The sequence below is a fragment of the Mus musculus genome, chromosome 3 (genome assembly GCF_000001635.26).
Source record: "Mus musculus strain C57BL/6J chromosome 3, GRCm38.p6 C57BL/6J".
Lineage (NCBI taxonomy): Eukaryota > Metazoa > Chordata > Mammalia > Rodentia > Muridae > Mus > Mus musculus.
The window spans coordinates 138,435,817-138,456,030 of NC_000069.6; the positions used below are offsets into that span (position 1 = coordinate 138,435,817).

The following is a 20,214-nucleotide window of genomic DNA, read 5'->3' on the forward strand; positions in this document are numbered from 1 at the left end:
ATGAGGGATCTTCCTTGCGCCGGTGATGGTAATTTTCGTCCCGAGTTTTTCTTCCCGGGTTTCCTCTTCCCGGATTTTCTCGTCCCGGAATTTCTCGTCCCGGAATTCGGCACCAATTCTTACTCGCGTTCTCACGCCCGGCCAGGAAAGAACACGACAAACCAAAATCTTCTGCGGCAAAACTTTATTGCTTACATCTTCAGGAGCCAGGAGCGCAAACCCCCAGCCCCAAAAGCGAAAGCCACCCCAATAACCAAACCGAAACCCCTTCCCTATTTAGGAGAGTTATATTTCGCCTAGGACGCATCACTCCCTGATTGGCTGCAGCCCATGGCCGAGCTGACGTCACGGGAAAGGCAGAGTACAAGTAGTGGTAAAATACCCTTGGCACATGCGCAGATTATTTGTTTACCACTTAGAACACAGGATGTCAGCGCCATCTTGTGACGGCGAATGTGGGGGCGGCTCCCAACAGGTTCACAAACCACAGGTTGTGAACCACTGAACTTAGTTATCAAGGAAATACAGATCAAAACTCTGATATTTAATCTTACACCTATCAAAATGGCCAAGATCAACGAAACAAATGATAGCTCATGCAGTGAAGACTGGGAGTAAAAGGAACACTCAGCCACTGTGGCTGCTGGAAGTCTAAATTTGTCCAGCCGCTTTAGAAATCAGTATGGCAGTTCCTTGGGAGACTGGAAATAGATCTATCTCAATATCCAGCTATATCACTCTCAGGCAAATACCCAAAGGACCCTTCATCCTACTACAGAGACGCTTGTTTAACAATATATTCATAATAGCTAGAAACTTGAAACCACCTAGATGTCTCTCAACTGAAGAATAGATAAAGAAACTGTTCCATTGTATGGTTTTCGCTCCTTTGTCAAAATTCAAGTGTCTGTAGGTGTGTTGGTTTATTTCTGGATGTTCTATTCTATTCCATTGGTCAACCTTTTCTATGCCAATACCATGGGACTTTTATTACTATTGCTTGAAATCAGGAATGGTGATATCTCCAGAAGCTCTTTTATTCTACACAACTTTTGTTTTTTGCTATCCTGGTTTTTTGTTTGTTTGTTTGTTTGTTTTTCCATATATATTGAGATCAAAGGATGTACTGGGTGGGGTTTTTTGTTTGTTTGTTTGTTTGTTTTTTGTTTGTTTTTGTATAAACTTGACACAAGCTGGAGTTATCGCAGAGAAAGGAGCCTCCCTTGAGGAAATGCCTCCATGAGATCCAGCTGTAAAGCATTTTTCTCAATTAGTGACGAAGAGGGAGGGCCCAGCACATTGTGAGTGGTGCCATCCCTGGGCTGGTAGTCCTGGTTTCTATAAGAAAGCAAGCTGAGCAAGCCAGTAAGCAGCACCCTCCATCGCCTCTGCATCAGCTCCTGCCTTCAAGTTCCTGTGTGAGTTCCAGTCCTGAATTCCTTGGTGATGAACAGCAGAGTGGAAGTGTAAGCCGAATAAACCCTTTCCTCCCCCACTTACTTCTTGGTCATGATGTTTTATGCAGGAATACAAACCCTGACTAAGACAAGGGGATGCAAATTAGAAAGGAGGAAGTCAAAGTATCACTACGTGCAGAAGATAAGATCGTTTACATAAGTGACCCTAATTGAGAATTTCTCTTTCAAGGTCTGTAAAGAATTGTGTTGGAATTTTGATGCGAATTGCATTGTCTGTACATTGCTTTCAGTAAAATGTGATCTTTTTTGTTGGGAGGCTTTTAATGACTGATTTTATCTCCTTAGGAATTATAAGGCTATTTAGTTTACCTAAACTTGATTTAACTTTGGTAAGTGATATCTGTCAAGAAAATCATCCATTTCGTTTAGATTTCCCAGTTTTGTGAAGTACAAGCCTTTTCATTTCCTCAGTGACTGTTGTTATTTTTTCCCTTTTCATTTCTGATTTTGTTGACTTAAATACTGTCTCTCTGGCTTTTGTTAGTTGGCTAAGGGTTTGTCTATTTGTTGATTCTCTCACAGAACCAGCTCTTGAATTCGTTGATTCTTTGTGCTGTTCTGTTTATAATTTATTGATTTCAGCCCTGAGTTTGATTATTTCCTGCCATCTACTCCTCATACGTGTGTTTGCTTCTTTTTGTTCTACAGTTTTCAGGTGTGCTTTTAAATTGCTAGTATGAGAAGTCTCTAATTTCTTTAGAAGGCACTTAAGCTATGAGCTTTCCTCTTAGCACTGCTTTCATTGTGTCCCATAAGTTTTGGTATGTTGTGTTGATGCCTGCCCTCCCCCCACCCACACATAGCTGTAACCATTTGGTTCCATGCCTGCCAGCTATTTCATATTGTTGCTATAATATGCCTGCCAGTCATTGACACAGAAAAATCACTTGACTCGGAGCAAGGTCATGCTGACCACATATCCTGTTATGTTCTGTAAGTTCTGTATGAAGTTTCTTAATCTTAAGAAATTCCACAAAACTTTATGTAGGGCCCATCAAGTTAAACGTCAGTATGAACTGTTATGTCTAAAATGCTGGCTGTGCCTCAGGTGGATCTAGCAGGTAGGGGTTGTGGGGAGGAGTCTAACCTGGATGTTCCTGGAGCCCCACCGGCCTTCTTGGGAAGGCAGGAAAAACCACGGGCCAGACAATAAAAGTCATGGGACAGTACAGTGCACAGCTTACCTCTACTGGCTGTGTCCTGCATGAAAAATTGCCTCAGGTGGATGATTTTTTTTTTTTTAAGACAGGGTTTCTCTGTGTAGCCCTGGCTGTCCTGGAACTTTCTCTGTACACCAGGTTGGTGTAGCCAACAGCAGCCACAGGTTCCTGGCTTCCTGAAAGGAAAGCTGGGGATGGGTGGGAAGGACAGTGAGAGAAATAACGAGCCAAGACAAAGTTCTCTGATCAAGGCTCAATGTTTACTTTTTGAGCCTGAACTTAAAAGGGAGGAAAACCCACTCCCCCACCCCCACCCCCACCCCCATGCCAGGATCTCAGGCGTCTCAGGATCTTGTCAGGACAACAAGCTCAGGCTGCTCTGCCTATAGTAGCACCTTGCAGGAAGCTGCAGATGTGGCAGACAATAGACTTTACCTAGGTTGGAAGACTCCACCCTAGGTGGGCTAGCCAGCTGTGGCAAAAACAAGGTCTAATTCAGCCTGCTCAAAGCTGGGGGAAGGCACAGGTTGGCCTTGAACTCAGAGATCCACCTGCCTCTCCCTCCACAGTGCTGGAATTAAAGGCATGTACCCGCCCGCCTGGCAGGTGCTAAGCCTTCAAAATGTAATCCATGTAACCACAGAATAGGTATAGAGTAAAAGACTAGTGGGGAGGGATGGATCTCCCCTGGAAGAGAAGATTGAATAGTTATGGATGGATGGATGGGGGGGGGGGAGGGTAATGTATGGAGAATCATATGGGGAGTGGGAGGAAACACAGGGTAAGAGAGGAAATGGAGGGAGGGATATCTACAACTAAGGGTCATTTGAGTGGTTGTATGGAAACCCACTACAGTAGAAGCTTCCTAAAATATATACATATACAAAGGTGAGCTAGATAAACCACCAAATAACAGGAAACAGATACCCAACTGGACATCTCTCACCATCAAATAAAGGACCAGAAGTGAGCTACACCACAGTTGAGTTGTTGGCAAAGGGGGCCCATGGGAACCATGAAACAATCTAAGCTTTTTTTTTTTAAAGGTTTATTTATTATTATATGTAAGCACACTGTAGCTGTCTTCAGACACACCAGAAGAGCACGTCAGATCTCATTATGGATGGTTGTGAGCCACCATGTGGTTGCTGGGATTTGAACTCAGGACCTTTGGAAGAGCAGTCAGTGCTCTTAACTGCTGAGCCATTTCACCAGCCCCAACCTAAGCTTTTGGTTGATCTCCATAACACTGCAGGTGGCCCAGAACCTGATACCAGAGAGCCCAGGTACCTAGGGGAAAACTGACTACGACTTCTTGGCTGAAGAGACATAGTCACACAGTGACTACTAACAACACTGTGCTATATTCAAAAATGAGTGCCTTGCTCCGCCATCATCACGGAAGCTTCTCCCTGTAGTAAATGAAAACAAACACAGACCCACAGCTAGGCTATGTGCAGAGAGTAAGACCTGGAACACCTCTGAATGAGGTGTCCATCAAAGCCCGCCCTCGGGGCTCAGGGAAGCCCGTGGAAGAGGAGGAAGAAAGATTGTAAGAGCTAGGTGAGATGGGCAACATGAAAGAAAGGAGGCCTTCTAAGCTCAGGAGTGATGCACAGAGGGACTGACAGAGACGGAGGAAGCACAAATCCTGCACAGACAGGTCCAGCCCAACAGGGTCCCAGCCCTGAGAGGGCAAGAGGACCACAAGCTCCCCCTCTAACCCAGAAGCTATCTCCAATTGATAACTACTCACAAATGAAAGATTAGTTCAGTCCAACCAAGTTTCACTGGGAACACAAATCACTACCAAGGTGCCATCATGCCCAGCAGTAGATAATCAACAGGAAGTTAACTCAGAGAACCTTTGGAGGAAGGTTCTCTGTCTCATGGCTTTCCAGTCTTTTTTTTTTTTTTTTTAACTTATGGATCCTTTGTGTATATATTATGGCTTCTGTTTGTTTTTTATGGGATTCCTATGTGTATAAACATTTGTGCTTCTGCATATATGTATTTCTCACGCTTTTTCTTTGGTTCTGTTTCTTCTTTTTGCTCATTTGTTTTGTCCTATTCTAGCTTTTGCTTTATATCATTATCATCATCGTTATTCAGATACCAGCTTGTTTTCTAACAGGAAGCAGAAAGGTTGTAGATTCAGACTGGAGGGAAGGTGAGAAGGATCTTGGACAAGTCAAGGGAAGGGAAAAATGTAATCAGAATGTATTGTATGAAAAGTCTGTTTTCAACAAAGGAAAAACTAAAACGCACGGTCTGATCATTCCAGCACAGCTGTCACCTTCTGGGTCTGGTTTTGATGCTTGCCATGCTCATTCAAACTATGGTTTGCCTTGCTCTGTGCCTTGCAATTTTTTTTATTAAAAGACAGATATAATTTACTGAGTAAAAGGGGAAAATGTTCTACAGTTTTTAATTTTTTATTTTATCTGAGTCTTTAGGTGAGCTTATAAACTTTAGTTATTCTCAGGGGGTTTTTTTTGTTTTTTGTTTTTTGGGTTTTTTTGTTTTGTTTTGTTTTGTTTTTTTTGGTTTTTCCATACAGGGTTTCTCTGTGTAGCCCTGGCTGTCCTGGAACTCACTCTGTAGACCAGGCTGGCCTCGAACTCAGAAATCCACCTGGCTCTGCCTCCTGAGTGCTGGGATTAAAGGCATGCACCACCACGGCCGGCCTCAGGTGTTTTTTTTGGTTGGTTAGTTGGTTGGGTTTTTGTTTTGTTTTGTTTGGTTTGGTTTGGTTTGGTTTGGTTTGGTTTGGTTTGGTTTGGTTTGGTTTTGAATTCTCAGCCCCTTACAAGGAATAGGATTCTAGAACTAGAGAGGACTGAAGATGCCCATCTCCCTTCTCCCTGACTGGATGAGCACAGGGAAAACTCATGCTGAGTTAAGCCCTGGTCAAGTCATTTTTGAGGGCAAGCCTCCTTAAGAACACACATGTTTACATTGATACTACCTCTAGAGCAGTGGTCCCAGCCTCCCTAATGCTACAACCCTTTATACAGCTCCTCATATTGTGGTGACCCCAACCATAATTATCTCATTGCTACTTCATAACTATCATCTGGTTGTTATGAATCGTAATGAAAATATCTCATGTTCAGGATACCTGATACGTGATCCCTATGAAAGGATCATTCGACCCCCAGAAGGGTCATGACCCACACGTGACAAACACTGCTCTAAAGGAAACAGTAGGAAAATTTTTCTCCCTCCTTCCCTGAAAAATCGTGAAAATAAACTTCTCAAAGTATGAGAATACTCCACTCCACATGACTGCATCCTCCGTCGTTTACAAAAGTCAGACTAAACTACAAAGTGCCTACAGCAATAGGTCAATCACTCTTCAGTTTCTGGCCCTAGTACTGCTTCTTGCAATGATGAATTTCTAGTCTGATGGATTGTGATTCTCTGTATTCCTGTTTCTGTTTCGGGGGGCAGCAGCTCTCCCTGCGTGACTTCACTTCTGTAAGAATTATGAATTCCTCAACTTGTTCAACTTCTTACAGGAGTATAACTTATAATATCCACATGTGGTGGTTTGACTGGAAATGGCTTGTATATTTGAATATTTTAATCACCAGACACTGGAATCATTTAAAAGGATTAGGAGGCACGAATACAAGATTAGTTTTAAGTAAGTTGGGTTTTAAGCACTGAGATACCCTAATACACACTGGCTTGGTACTTCAAGCCTGGAGTTTAGGAACACTACCCTGACTGGAGACAGACTATGGTGATCATCCTATTAATTATATACGTTAAAAGCCAGGGTGTGAGTTAGTGTGAAGTGAGAGAAGGGCTTTGAACAGTACCGTGGAGAATGTCAACCCTTAAAGTGTGTAATCAGGAAATGAGCCATGAAAAAGACAAAATGCGGTGTTTTAGTGGGTACATTTCAACACAAGCAGCATTTGGGATTACATCAGCAAATACAGCAGCCTCTGTCTCCACATAGTTGGTCCACTCTTAAAAGGGGCCCACTCTGCTCCCTCGGTTCCCTTCCTGAAAACTTCTCTCCGTGTCCGATGGTCCCTGAAATCCCAGGACCTGGTCGTAACCTGCTGAAATCCGAGGTCGGGCTGTTGCTAGGATGGGCACCTCTCCCTCTAGTGTTCCTTCAAAGCCCTTGAGGGCCGCAGTGTTGACTCGTCCTGGACCCAGACCCGCAAAACAAGGGGCTGCATTAGCTCGCTAGCGCATGCAACCCGCAAATCAGTAGCTCGCTAGCTAGCGCGTGCAAGCCCGGGAAGAGGGGGGCGGGGGGACCGCGGACAGGGACACACGGAAGGCGTGGCTTGTTCTACACGTGCTTTCCCACACGTGTTACCACACGCTATATTTCTCTCACGTCTAACGTACAAAGACTGCACGAAAATTAGACAAGGAAATACCACAGAGATGCTTTGCAGGGGCTCAGTTGAGCCAGCCTGGAATAAAGCGCTTCACGGCCCCAAAACTACTGCCTCCCCAGCAACGGAGCGCAGTAGCCGAAACTCAGGCTCCGAAACGCGGGCCCCGCCCTTCCGGTATTAGGCCCGCCTCCCAGCCGAGTCCCGCCCTACGCACAGCCACCTCCTCCCGCCCTCACGTACGCCCCGCCTACATCGAAGGCCCGCCTCCCGCGCACAGCCCCTCCCCTCACGCACGGTCCAGCCCTCACCCGGGTTCCGCTACACTCGTGAACCTTAGCGCTCGATCCCGAACTAGCGGCCATGGCGAACCAGGTATGGAGGCGCGCGGTGGGCCGGAGCAGAGGAGGGGAACGCCCGGGTGGCCCGCTGCCGCCCGCCGGGGAAGGCGAGCGCAGCCGCAGCGAGGGCATGGAGGCTTTGTTTCGGCGCCGCGCTTGGAGAGCAGCTCTGCTTTCTGCTCTGCTCCGCCGGAGCCCGGTGGGCTGAGGCCCGCGCCCGTCACGCGGGACGGAAGAACTTGCCCGGGTCGCGCCCGGGTTGCAGGATCAGATTTGGAGCGCGGGCCGTGCTCAAAACTCCCAAGCAAAGTTAGGCCCTTCCTTCGACCTTGGCTTTCTACGTGCAGCACGGTGTACCTGTTTTTTTCAAATCACGTTATTTGACTTTCAAGTCCATCTCCAGTAAACCCAGTGAGTGGCTTGCAACCTTTATTCTGTCAACACATTTCATAAGCGTCAAGTGAACTGATCAAAACCCAGCATTTCTCACTAGGTTTGGTTCCGTGGTTAAGAAGGTCTGTACTGAGTGTAATCGCTCTAGTAGCTCATTGCTTTAGATGCGCGATATAAATTTCATATGGAATTGTAAACTTTACAGAGCCACATAAAATTAATTCTAATGGTATGTTTACCCAACCTGATACTCGCAATATTATTTCCACGTTATAAGTATTTTTAAATTGAGATATTCTTCACTCTTCTAAGCTTTCAAATTTTTACATCATACCTGATTTCAGTTCACACTTGTCCTTTATCTATAGTGTTCAATAGCCACCTGTGGCAAATGGCTAATGCATTAGTTAGCACAGTTATAAGAGATGGTTATAGTATTTTTACCCCCATTTGGATATTTCTTAGGATCCTTTCCACTGGGAAGTATTGCACTAAAGTGATGCTATATAAGCCATCCCAAGGAAAAGATAATTAGGTCGCATAATACTAAGCTTGAATACTAACCTTGAATTACTTGCCAAACCTAGTGAAAGACTCTGGGTGGGATTTTGCTTGGCTTGTCCATTGTTGTGCTAGGACTCAAATCCAAGGCCTTGTGCATTCAAGGCACATGCTCTACCATTGAGCTACACCCCAGCTTGGGACATGTATTCCATAGTCTTCTTTCCTTTTCTTTCTTTCCTCCTCTTCTTCTTCCTTTTCCTCCTCCTCCTCCATCTCTTCCCCACCTCCCACCCTCCTTTAAGATGTGTGTGTGTGTGCCTGTGTGTGTGTATATGCATGCAGGAGCCTGTGGAAGCCAGGGGGTGGCACAGATCCTCTGGAACTAGAATTACAGGTAGCTGTGAGAGTGTAGATGCATAGGACTGAACCTGGAGTTTTCTGCAAGAGCAGTAGGTGGGTGCTCTTAACCACTGAGCCATCTCTTCAGCCCTTTGATTTTATATATATGTATACACAATTTAAATATAAATAATATATATGCACATATTTGTTGTCCTGGTTGATGGTGGTTTAGGGTGGAAGGTTTGAGATGGAATCTCTCCATGTAGCCCTGTCGGTCCTGGAACTTGAAGTGTAGATCTAGCTGGCCTCGAGCTCACTGAGAGCCACTTGCCTCTGCCTCTGAGCGCTGGGACTAAAGGTTTGCCTCACTGTATCTGGCCCTTTAATTTTATGTTATTCACTGTGTGATTTATGTGAGACCTAAAAACAATTCTCCATCTCACTTAGAGGTTATAAGCTTTTCTGTGAATATGCTGTTCAATTTAGTTTTATTTATTTAGCTTTGCGTGTGTCTGAGTTTGTAGCGTGTGTGTGTGTGTGTGTGTGTGTGTGTGTGTGTGTGTTTATGTTTATGCGTGTTCACAGGTGGGTATGTCAAGGTCTCAGGCTGACATCAGGTCTTCAATTGCTCCACCATACATTGAATCAGGGTCTTTCACTTGAACCCAGAGCTCTCCAGGCCAGTTACTCGATCCAGCCAGCTTGATCTGCCTCCAGGTGTTATGCTGGGGAGCTGAACTCTGGGCCTCAGGCCTGCACGGGCAGGAGCTGTACGCCCTGGACCCTCTCCACAGCCTGGCACACTAACATGAGCAGCATCATTATCTTGGTTGCCCGTGAAGTAATTACTAATCTAGGAGAATAAACTTTACTTCTTTTCCCCCACCTCAGGTGATCAGGTGTAAGGCTGCAGTCGCCTGGGAGGCGGGAAAGCCTCTCTCCATAGAGGAGATAGAAGTGGCCCCTCCAAAGGCTCATGAAGTTCGGATTAAGGTAATGTCCAGCTAAGGCATTGTGGGAGAAACCCCAAAGGGCGGTGTCAAGGAGAAAGCATTGGAAGTCTTCCTGCCACAGAATCACAGTCCTCCCCACACCTGCCCTTCCTCAAGTTGGCCTCTCCATCTTTTTGTATTTGCTCATGGGCGGGCTAAGAAGCCAAACCTACGGATTAGTGGATTGCCACAATAGAACGGTCATAGTTTGGGTTTAAGGTGGCTTTATGTGACCCTCCCCTTTCCGCTAGTCTCATAACTCACAGAGTGGCGTTGTATTAGAATCAAAGAAAAGACACGGTCTTCAGTTTTGCTTCAGAAAAACTGGAAAGAGGTTCTTGATTGATTAGAGCGGCAAACAGATGAAGTTCTGCTGCCCACAGAGCTTTAAATTGTCCTGCCCGTGATGGACAAGGCCAGGGTTCTGTGGATCCATTTGTCCCCCGCTCCTCACCCTCCACTGTGGCTAAGAATTTATGGAGAGGCAGAAGGCAGCGTTCCGGAGAGACCTGTGCTGCCTTGACGTTTGTAAAACTGTTTTTACCCTCTGCTCTCTGCTTGTTTATGACACAAAGTTAATGCTTTAAAGTTATAACCATTGCGTGTGTTTGTTCCTTAACATTCTGGGACAGTGTTTCCTTGAAGGGCAAGAGTCACGACTCTTACTTCATCAGGACACCAGGCACATTGTGCAGATTAGCCTGTGCCCCAAGGTTTGCATGTATCCAATTGAGAAGCACAAAACCTACTGCTTTTCAAGGTCCTTTTCAGCCAAGATCTAAGAGTCTGAAATGCTATACTTTATGTATTTATGTTCGTGTTCAGAAGACAGTTTGTCGTAGATTACTAAGATGAGTGGTGTGGGCACACCAACAGCTTCATCCCCAGGAAACTGCTGGCTTACAGCAAGAATGGATACACAGAGCAGAAGCAGAAAAGCAGAAATACAAACAAGGTTTTGCCTTTACTTGCTTTTCTCTTTAATGTATAAGTTTAAGTACCTGATTGAGATTATATACCGCATGCATGCAGGAGCCTGCAGAGACCAGAGGACATTGGGGGCCAGAGGAGTTGCAGGGAGTTGTGAGCTGCCTGGTGTGGGTGCTGAGAACCAAAGACTGGGTCATCCACAAGAGCCGTAAGCGCTCTCAATCACTGAGCCAGCTTTCTAGCCCCAAGAACGATTTTTAGAAGCCAGAGAGTGCAGTGAAAGGCTTATCTGAATAGAAATTGTGTAGGTCAGCAAAAGGACTGGGTTCCACCAAAAGCTCTGAATTTTGACAGAGGCCAGCCAGCCAGGCATCTCCAAGAAACAATGTCTGTGTAGGCATCACATTCCCCAACTTAGGAAGCCAGCAGTGAGATGGCCCCAGCTGTTTCAATCCTCTGTAACTGAAGGCACTGTGCTGGGGAAGCCACCGGCTTTACCTGTACTTGTTCTCACACAACAAAAAGGAAAAGATCTGTGCCACACCTCCATGTATATCAATGTGCCGCTCTTCTCAACACTACGGGAAGTCCACCAGGTCTAAAGATGCCGTGGGTTGTAAGCATGCTAGTTTTGGAGAAGTAGATCTGTAAAGGAAACGAGTCTACAGATGTGCAGTGCAGTATGACACAGTGTCCTGTACACGACTTGTACTCTAGCTGCGCGTGCACACTTAGATGCTTCTTCTCTTACCGGCCTGGTAGATCCTTGCCACTGCTGTTTGCCACACCGATGCCTATACCCTGAGCGGAGCTGACCCCGAGGGGTGTTTCCCAGTGATCTTGGGACATGAAGGTGCTGGAATTGTGGAAAGTGTTGGTGAAGGGGTCACGAAGCTGAAGGCAGGTAAGGCAGGCATTTAAGCCACTCTGTGTGATGGTTTCGCCTTGTTTCTGTAGGAGCATTACAACTATTTATTTCCAACTATACAACTCTGTATGAGCCCATTCCTCCTCCTGGAAGAACACATATTTGGATTGATTTTAACTCGGATTTTGCAGGCTGCTTTTGCACTTGAAACTGTTTTAAATATATTACCCAAACCAATCTTGGCAAGTTAGCAAGCCTTTTTAGAGACACATCGGTGAGTCGGTGGTTTTGAAACACTCCGTCATTCTCCATTATTTTGGGTTTTGTTTAGATCAGAAACTTTGCAATGAACTTTTCGTGCATGGCTGGTCAGTGTCTAAACCATGCTCTGTAGATAAAGTTTCTAAGCCTTGAGGTTGCCTTTCCAGACTTGTGTCAGCTGACGAGGGTAGAGTTCTGCTACGTTCACTAGAGCAGTGGTTCTCAGCCATGAAATTATTTCATTGCTATTTCGTAACTAATTTTCCGTAATGTAAATAATGCTGTGCAACCCCTGTGAAAGGGTCATTTGACCCATGAAGGGGTCATGACCCCCAGGTTGAGAACGACTGACTTAAGCCCAGCTGCTCCGTTCAGGATAATAACTTCTCATTCAATTCTCAGGTGACACTGTCATCCCACTCTACATCCCACAGTGTGGAGAATGCAAGTTTTGTCTGAATCCTAAAACAAACCTTTGCCAGAAAATAAGGTCAGTATCTTTTTATACTTTTTTAATATATATAGTTTTAAAAAAATCTAATGTGCATATGTGTGCTAATTGTATCTGCCCATGTCTGTGATACCTGCAGAGGCCACAGCAGCTCATTTCTCCCTACCCCCACCTCCCCATGTTGTGTGACAAAACTTTTCCTGGGGAGACTCAACACATGTCATTCCAGACAGGAAGCCCACAGCAGACCCAAGGACAGATAACCACTACAGTCCAACGTGGTGAAGCAGTTGAGTTTTATTTGGGTTCCTTACGGGAGTGTGGGTGAGGGGGTCACTGAGAGGAGCAGAACTACTCAAAGACAGCTGCACCAGCGTGCACTTAACTCACTGGGCCAAGGGCACCTGATAACCTTGGCTTTGAGAAATTAAATCAGGCCAGCTGGAGGGTCCACAGCACAACCGAAGCTGTGGCAATTTTATTGAAAGCAATCAGGCTTTTGATTTTTTGATGCCTTTTTCAGAAACAGAATATAATGGCAGTTACCGGTTGTAGCTGTCAGGATATAATGACATTTGCAGGCTACATAGAGTACACAAGATTAATATCTAAGAGCAATTGTCCTGTCAGGCTTCCATGCTTCCTTGACTAGAAGGGAACGTACAGAGAAACACGAAGCGACCCGAATGCTTCACTGCCTGAGGGAGTGCATAGGTCTCTTGGGAACTGGAAGGAGCCGTGGACTCTAACCTGAAGAACCCATGACACTTGCCTCTCGAGGCAGCTAGGCCAGGCCAGCTCCATGGTTCCCTGTACCTGCAGGTAGCTCAGCAAGTTAGTGGCCTTCCCAGGGGACTCAGCTGAGCCTCCTCCAGACAGCTGCTCTGGGCTGAGAGTCTTCTTTGCAGCTTGGCTGTCTCGTCTGAGGGGAACTCTTCAGCTTATTGCTTACTCTGGCAGGGAGGGGCCGAGTGTATCTGGGCAGTTTCAGGGACTTACTGGTTGGTGCTTTTTGAGTTGTGTACCTTCCTGTAGAATGAAATGTTTGAATCTGAGAGCAAACGGTTACACAGCCTCGGCAGCCTATACCTTTGAGACTGAATCTCTTACTTAAAAGCTCTCCATTTCAGCTGTGCCGGCCAGCAAGCACCTGCCTGGGTCCATTCCTCCTTCCCCCCAGCACCAGGGCTACAGGCTTATAGAGTCGAGCCTGGTGCCTGGGTCCATTCCTCCTTCCCCCCAGCACCAGGGCTACAGGCTTATAGAGTCGAGCCTGGTGCCTGGGTCCATTCCTCCTTCCCCCCAGCACCAGGGCTACAGGCTTATAGAGTCGAGCCTGGTGCCTGGGTCCATTCCTCCTTCCCCCCAGCACCAGGGCTACAGGCTTATAGAGTCGAGCCTGGTGCCTGGGTCCATTCCTCCTTCCCCCCAGCACCAGGGTTACAGGCTTATAGAGTCGAGCCTGGTGTGGTACGTGGGTTCTGTGCTATGAACTCAGGTCTTCATGCTTGCACAGTAATTGCTCTTAAATGCTGAACCATCTTCCAGCTTTCTTTATTCTTACAATAAGAGTGCTCACAGTGCTAGAGAGATGGCTCAGCGGGTAAAGCACTTGGGCAAGCTGCTCTTCCATAGGACCCAGGTTTGATTCCTAGCACTCACATGGTAACTCAACCACCTATAACTCCAGTTCCAGGGGAGCTGACACCCTCTTTCAGGAACCCAGGTACATACATGGTGTACATACATACACATACGTACATACATACATACATGCAAAACACCCATACACATATAAGTACACATACACAGCAAGTAATTGTATAGTGATTTATACAGCACATTTTCCAGGAGTTACTTAAATCTCTCTTTACAGAGGCTTGCTGTCAGTGTTACTAACCTCTGGAAGCTCATTTCCAGGGATGAGAAAAATCAAGCCTGGGAAATCTCAGTTAGCCATCAAGATATAAACCAAAGCTTGTGACCAGGCATTCCTGTAATCTCAATACTTGGGAAATGGAGGCAAGAAGATCCCAGATTTGCAGCCAGCCCAGACTGTGTATGATCTTGTTCAAAGAGCCAAAGAAGAGGGGGCAGAGGAGGGAGTCAGAGTAGTCTGAATACATTCTCTTTCTGTAACAGTTGGCTAAATTTGCAAGGAAAGACATGTTTTTAAAAGTGAAATGAAGTTCTTTTTATGAGCTATTTTATTGCCCATTAAATCAGAGTAATAAAAGTTACCACATAAGGTTAGTGTGAGTTCTATAGAAAATAACAAACCCCCTGACACAGAAAGGGTGGTTGTTGTAAGGTGTGGCAGGCCACTTGAGGACCCTTTGAGGCCATTTAGATCTTGCTTGTTGCCCTTTTTATTGCAGTAGAACATACACCACTACAGTCCCCATGGCACACAAATTGTAAGTGTGCAGCCCAGTGAATGTTTGCATGTATACATTCCTACTGGATAGGTCCTTCTCTCAGAGATTATACTCCTACAGCAATGTATAGAACTGTCTTCTCATTTGTAGATTTATTCATGTGTATATTTTAGAGTATTCATCTGAGTGTAAACTTGGATGTTGTGTTTATTAGAAAGGATGGACGTCCTGAGAAGACGGCTCAGTTGGGAAAATTCAGATTCCCCAGAAAGCACATCAGAGCCCACAGTAGAGGCACAAGCGTGTGATCCCAGCACACTAGGGAAATGGGAAGAGAAGACACAACGTCCAGAGCTCAGCTCGCCCAGCCTAACACAGTAGCACAGGGACCCTCTCAAACAGTGAAGCGGCAGTGAAAACAATCTTCTGTTGGGTGTCACCACAGCACAAGGAAGTGTATGAAAGGGTCTCAGCATTAGGACGGTTGAGAACCACTGCTTTGGAAGTTTTTTGTTTTAGAATACTTTTCTGAGTATTTGCTGGTCGTTATTTTTAAAACTGATACAGAGTTAGGGAAATGAGCCTGCCCTTCCATTTTCCTTTTCCTCTGTCTTCTCTAGGGTCACTCAGGGGAAGGGATTAATGCCAGATGGGACTAGCAGATTTACCTGCAAAGGAAAGTCTGTTTTTCACTTCATGGGGACTAGCACATTTTCCGAGTACACAGTTGTGGCTGACATCTCTGTTGCTAAAATCGATCCTTCGGCCCCTTTGGATAAAGTCTGCCTTCTCGGCTGTGGTATTTCAACTGGCTACGGGGCTGCTGTGAACACTGCCAAGGTAAGAGCCTGGCCGCGGCTTCCGCTTCTGTCCTCATTCAGTTCAGTGAGACATTGCTGGCACACCATGGCCAGCCTGTGAGGCTGTGACTCTTAGCGGGCAGCTGACACTGTCTTTGATGATAGGTGGAGCCTGGTTCTACTTGTGCCGTCTTTGGCCTGGGAGGAGTTGGACTGGCAGTGATCATGGGCTGTAAGGTGGCTGGTGCATCCCGGATCATTGGTATCGACATCAATAAAGATAAATTCGCAAAGGCCAAAGAATTTGGAGCCTCTGAATGTATTAGCCCCCAAGACTTCAGTAAATCCATCCAGGAAGTCCTCGTTGAGATGACAGATGGGGGCGTGGATTACTCCTTTGAGTGCATTGGCAACGTGAAGGTCATGGTGAGTACATGTGCCCGCATTCTTTTTGGGCTTTGGTTTCCTCATGATTAAAGCTTTGGTTCTGAAACAGCTTTGGTAGGAATTACTTGTTGAGAAAGCAGGCGATGGCAATAGCGCCTTGAACTACTTGGACCTATCGAATGGGGAATTACAGAAGGGCTCAGGGAGAGATGCTCACCAAAATGAAAGGCTTAGTGTGAAGGGCATGGGCTTTGGAACTGGACACACACCTGAGCGAAGGATGGAGTGTGTATCTAGTAGTGTGTCACCAACATTACATAGAGTCCTGCAGTGACTTCTGACAGCTTCTTGCACGGAAATCCTTAATTAGGAAAAAAGAAACTTTTAGATTTATTTATGTGTATGAATGCTTTGCCTGCCTGATCCACTTCATTGCTCTCTTCTCCTCAGGAAGGAGTTTTTCCAGCAGGGAAAGTTTATGGGTAGAGAAGTTATTCTTAGGAAGGTTAGCTTAAACTTGATGATGAGGCATTGTGTGTGGTGTCACATGTTTCGTGGTGTATTGGCATGTCTTCATGTGGTGTCACATGTTTCGTGGTATATTGGCATGTCTTCATGTGGTGTCACATGTTTCGTGGTGTATTGGCATGTCTTCATTTAGCTCACCTTTGCCATCCAAGAGCCTGACAGTGTGAGTCGGATGCGAGGTGATGAGTGACTTGCTTCTGGAAGCTGTGTGTGGTGCCCGTAAGAAGTCTTCTTTCTCATCAGTCAGAACAGCTCGGCTCTTCTAACCTAACAGCATCCCCTCGCCCCAGTCCTGGTGTTTGGTCTCCGTCAGCAGTGTTCCCTTCCAGCCGTAGTTGATTGACACGATGAACTTGTAGCCTCACCTCTTGAACCTCTCTCTTCCATTGCAGTGCAGGCTGTGTGGATCTGCTGCGTTCACCATGACCTCTGACCTCTGTGTTCACACACACACACACACACACACACACACACACACACACACAGACTGAATTCCCCATCCTGTCTGATGAGGACACACTTGCATCCCAGGCCCAGGCAAGCGAGACCATGCTCTCACCGGCTCCTTTCTTACCACCTTGGCCCTCACACTGTCACACTCTTGGAGAGCTGTCTTCTTTTGGGCCTTCTCTGAGGTTACTAAGAGCTGGTGTACATTTCTAGCTCTCCTTTCTGTCTTTCCTTCTCTTCCAGAAACCATCATCCACGCCTGGCCCGAATCCCACCTGCGCCATTCATTCTTGCCTGTTCCCTGCCTTGTCATAGAATCCCTTCTGTTGGAATCAGAATCTCAGAAGCTTTCGAAGTCTGTTTGAACTTCCTCCCTCATTTAGATTCTCTGCTGGCCTTTTGTAATTCTTCCTATATGGCATTGTGTTTGACTCACCCTCCCCCCCCCAAAAAAAAATTCAGTCAGTGGTTTTCCTAATCATTTTCTATAGCTAATGAGCATTCTGAGGCCAGAGGGGTAGACAGCTCAGACAGCTCCTGCCACGTCTCCTTGCATGGAGAAGTCTAGAAAGCTCCTTTGCAGCCTTTCTGATAGTTGTCATTCTCACTGGAATGACTTGGTATGTTGTGGTTTGAATTAGTGATGTTGAACAGTTTTTCATGTATCTATTTGCTGTCTGTGTCTGGTTTTGAGAAATGTTGTTTTCTATCCCTTGCCCAGGCTGTTTGGTTTTGGGGAGTTTCCTATAAAATCTGGGTACCAGCCCATCATCAGACGCCTGTGCTCTGCCCCAACTGTTTCCCTCTGCTATGCAGAGGTCTTTCGTTTGCTGTGCCCCATCTGTTTATTTCTGCTTTCGCCTCCCACGTTGTTTAAGATCTTACCCAAAAAAAAAAGTCTCGCCATTCAATGTCTTTATTTCCCTTATATTTTCTTCTAGTAGTTTGAAAGTCTCAGGTCTGATATTTAAATCTATTTGTAGCTGATTTTTATAACTCACGAGAGAGAAGTAGTCTGGAGTCACTCATTTGTATTGTGGATATAGGATATAAAAATAAAATAGAAAGCAAATATAAGCTTTAGATTTGCTCAATTTCTGTTAATAGGTTAAATTTTAAAGATACTTGTTAAGTATAATTACTCAAAAAAGTTAAAATTACTCAACACGTTTGGGCATCTGTCACCATTTCTTTAAAAGGCTGTGTGTCGCCGTCCTCTCTTGGGGTTTCTGGGAAAGAGGGCATTTTCAGGGTGGGTGGTGAATGCCTGTGACTGACTCTCATCTTCCTGCATGCAGAGATCAGCCCTTGAGGCAGCCCACAAAGGCTGGGGTGTCAGTGTGGTAGTGGGAGTAGCTGCTTCAGGGGAAGAAATCTCCACTCGTCCATTCCAGCTGGTGACAGGACGCACATGGAAAGGCACCGCCTTTGGAGGTAACTCGGTGCATATGTAGATTTTACTCTACCATATCTACCAGTCTCATTTTCTTATATTAACACAAATCGTGGCATGTGTTGTTACTGTATCGTGAATTACTGTTTCATGGGAGACTTGAGGCTTTCAGAATCAGCCAGTGTTGACTGCTGGAACTGGGGAGCCATTAAGTAGTGTCCTGGACTGTTTAGCCGGCACATGCTCCTGGGGGCACCATGTTCTAGTAGCTGGATTTGAAAGGACCTTTGAAGATGGAGTTGCATAGTCGCTAGACAAGTGCTCTCCAGCAGAATACTGCAATTTATTTACTTGTTTATTTTTTAAACAATCCTTTCTGCCTCGCCTCCAGTGTAGCTGCCTTTTTAGGCCTGATCCATCAGGCCCAGCATTTAGTAACCCTGATATAGGAAAAGAACAATAATTCTAAAATGTTTACTTTTTCACAACTAAGGGTATGTTTGATTCTTTCTTCACATCAGTTTTAGAATGTCTCCTTCCCCTTAAATTCCATTTCATCTGTAACTGCCTCTGTGTCACCAGGAAGGGAACATGACTAAGTAAGCATACAGCAGAAACCTATTGCCCAACTTTTCTCTAAGAATGTGATTTCTGGGGCTGGAGAGATGGCTCAGCGGCTAAGAGCACTGACTGCTCTTCCAGAGGTCCTGAGTTCAATTCCCAGCAACCACATGGTGGCTCATTCTGGTGTGTCTGAAGACAGCTACAGTGTACAAATGTACATACAATAAACAAATAATTCTTTTTAAAAAAAAATGTGATTTCTTTCAGGATGGAAGAGTGTGGAGAGTGTCCCAAAGCTGGTGTCTGAATATATGTCCAAAAAGATAAAAGTTGACGAATTTGTGACCGGCAATCTCTCCTTCGACCAAATTAACCAAGCCTTTGATCTGATGCACTCGGGAGACAGGTGAGTTTTCAGTTCACTGTGTTCCAGAATCTGCCTGTGGTGTTAAAAGCTCACCATGCAGGGCCTGTGAGGTGGATCAGAGGGAGGTGCCTCCTGCCAAGCCTGATGACCGGAGTTTGATCCCTAGATCCACCTGGCAGAAGGGAACTGACCTCCACAGGCATGCCAGGGTGCACACTCGTGCACGCACACGTGTGTGTGCATGCGCACAAAATAAATAAATGGAACTTTTTTTAGTTCATCTTTCAAATTTTATTCTTTTTGCTTCTGTCTCACAGCATTCGAACTGTTCTAAAGATGTAAGTTCTGAAGAGAACACTGTCCATCCTGCACTCTTTCCTGTGATTGGCTAGAAACAGACAGGATTTACAAGCTAACCACGTCGTAGACTTCAGAAATGACTAGAAGGAATGTGCATAATCGAGACTGTAATCATGAACTAGGCAAATTCCACATAAACAATTGCTGCTCATTGTGCAACATTTTAACATAATAAAAATACTTTCTGCATGTGTGTGTGAGTTGAACATCTTGTCATCTTGTAGGATCCCAGTTCATTGACAGTCAACTGTGTCTAGAAACAGTGCTAACCCAAAAATGAAGGCTGATCTTGAATTCATCCACATGGGTTTAGAATAGCCGAAATCAGAATATTCTTTCTTTCTCAGCAAATAAATTTTAGAAGTGTATACTACCAAGTATTCAGAAAACTTCTGTTAAGTTTATTAAGAGTTATTTTGATTGTGACAACTACCAGGTGTCCAAGAGGGGCAGCCATGCCTGCTCCATAGGGCTTCTTTTGGTACAATTTTGAGAACAGAACATTGCAGTGAACTCTAAATGAGCTGAACACTGACTTAACCTCTGTGTGTGAGGTAAGCATGCACATGTTCCTTGCAAGTGAGGGGCATGCAGAGTGCAGCACTGGGTCACCTCCTACTTAAAATGTGTGTTCATCCACTCCCAGCAGCCCAAGATGGAGGCCATCACAGGAGTGCTCAGAAGCGCCGCTTGTCCTTTGTTTTCTCAGCTCTCAAACAGTTAGGGCCTGAATTAACTGCTGGCGACCTACCCAGCTCCTAACAATGCAAATTGGCTTCACAGTCATCTTGTCGTATAAACTGTTGCTAAGCTGTGATGTCAGCGCACTAAAGTCTAATTTGTCCCCTTAGCCACACAGTTCTAACCAGATCCCTGGTGTCTGGTCATATGTATCTCTCAAAA

The 20,214-nt window shown here is 45.5% G+C and overlaps 1 protein-coding gene across 2 annotated transcripts; it reads left to right on the forward strand.

The window, feature by feature from the left end:
- Positions 1-1,383: 1,383 nt before the first annotated feature.
- Positions 1,384-19,683, forward strand: Adh5 (alcohol dehydrogenase 5 (class III), chi polypeptide). 2 transcript variants are annotated; one of them, NM_001288578.1, is made up of 9 exons: positions 1,384-1,466; positions 9,474-9,575; positions 11,267-11,408; positions 12,036-12,123; positions 15,083-15,302; positions 15,428-15,688; positions 17,926-18,061; positions 18,852-18,990; positions 19,269-19,683. In NM_001288578.1, the coding sequence occupies exons 5-9, from the start codon at positions 15,105-15,107 to the stop codon at positions 19,291-19,293; spliced, it is 759 nt and encodes a 252-aa protein (NP_001275507.1). In that variant the 5' UTR covers positions 1,384-1,466; positions 9,474-9,575; positions 11,267-11,408; positions 12,036-12,123; positions 15,083-15,104; the 3' UTR covers positions 19,294-19,683. The 2 variants fall into 2 exon arrangements, with proteins under 2 accessions (NP_001275507.1, NP_031436.2); NM_007410.3 differs by lacking the exon at positions 1,384-1,466 and adding an exon at positions 7,277-7,377.
- The last annotated feature ends 531 nt before the right edge of the window (positions 19,684-20,214 follow it).

What these genes read in the sequence shown, in the direction of transcription:
- Adh5 (NM_007410.3), top strand. An exon ending in CTGCTGTGAACACTGCCAAG is followed by an intron (nt 15,303 to 15,427) that starts GTAAGAGCCTGG and finishes CTTTGATGATAG; the next exon opens with GTGGAGCCTGGTTCTACTTG. An exon ending in GAAAGGCACCGCCTTTGGAG is followed by an intron (nt 18,062 to 18,851) that starts GTAACTCGGTGC and finishes GATTTCTTTCAG; the next exon opens with GATGGAAGAGTGTGGAGAGT.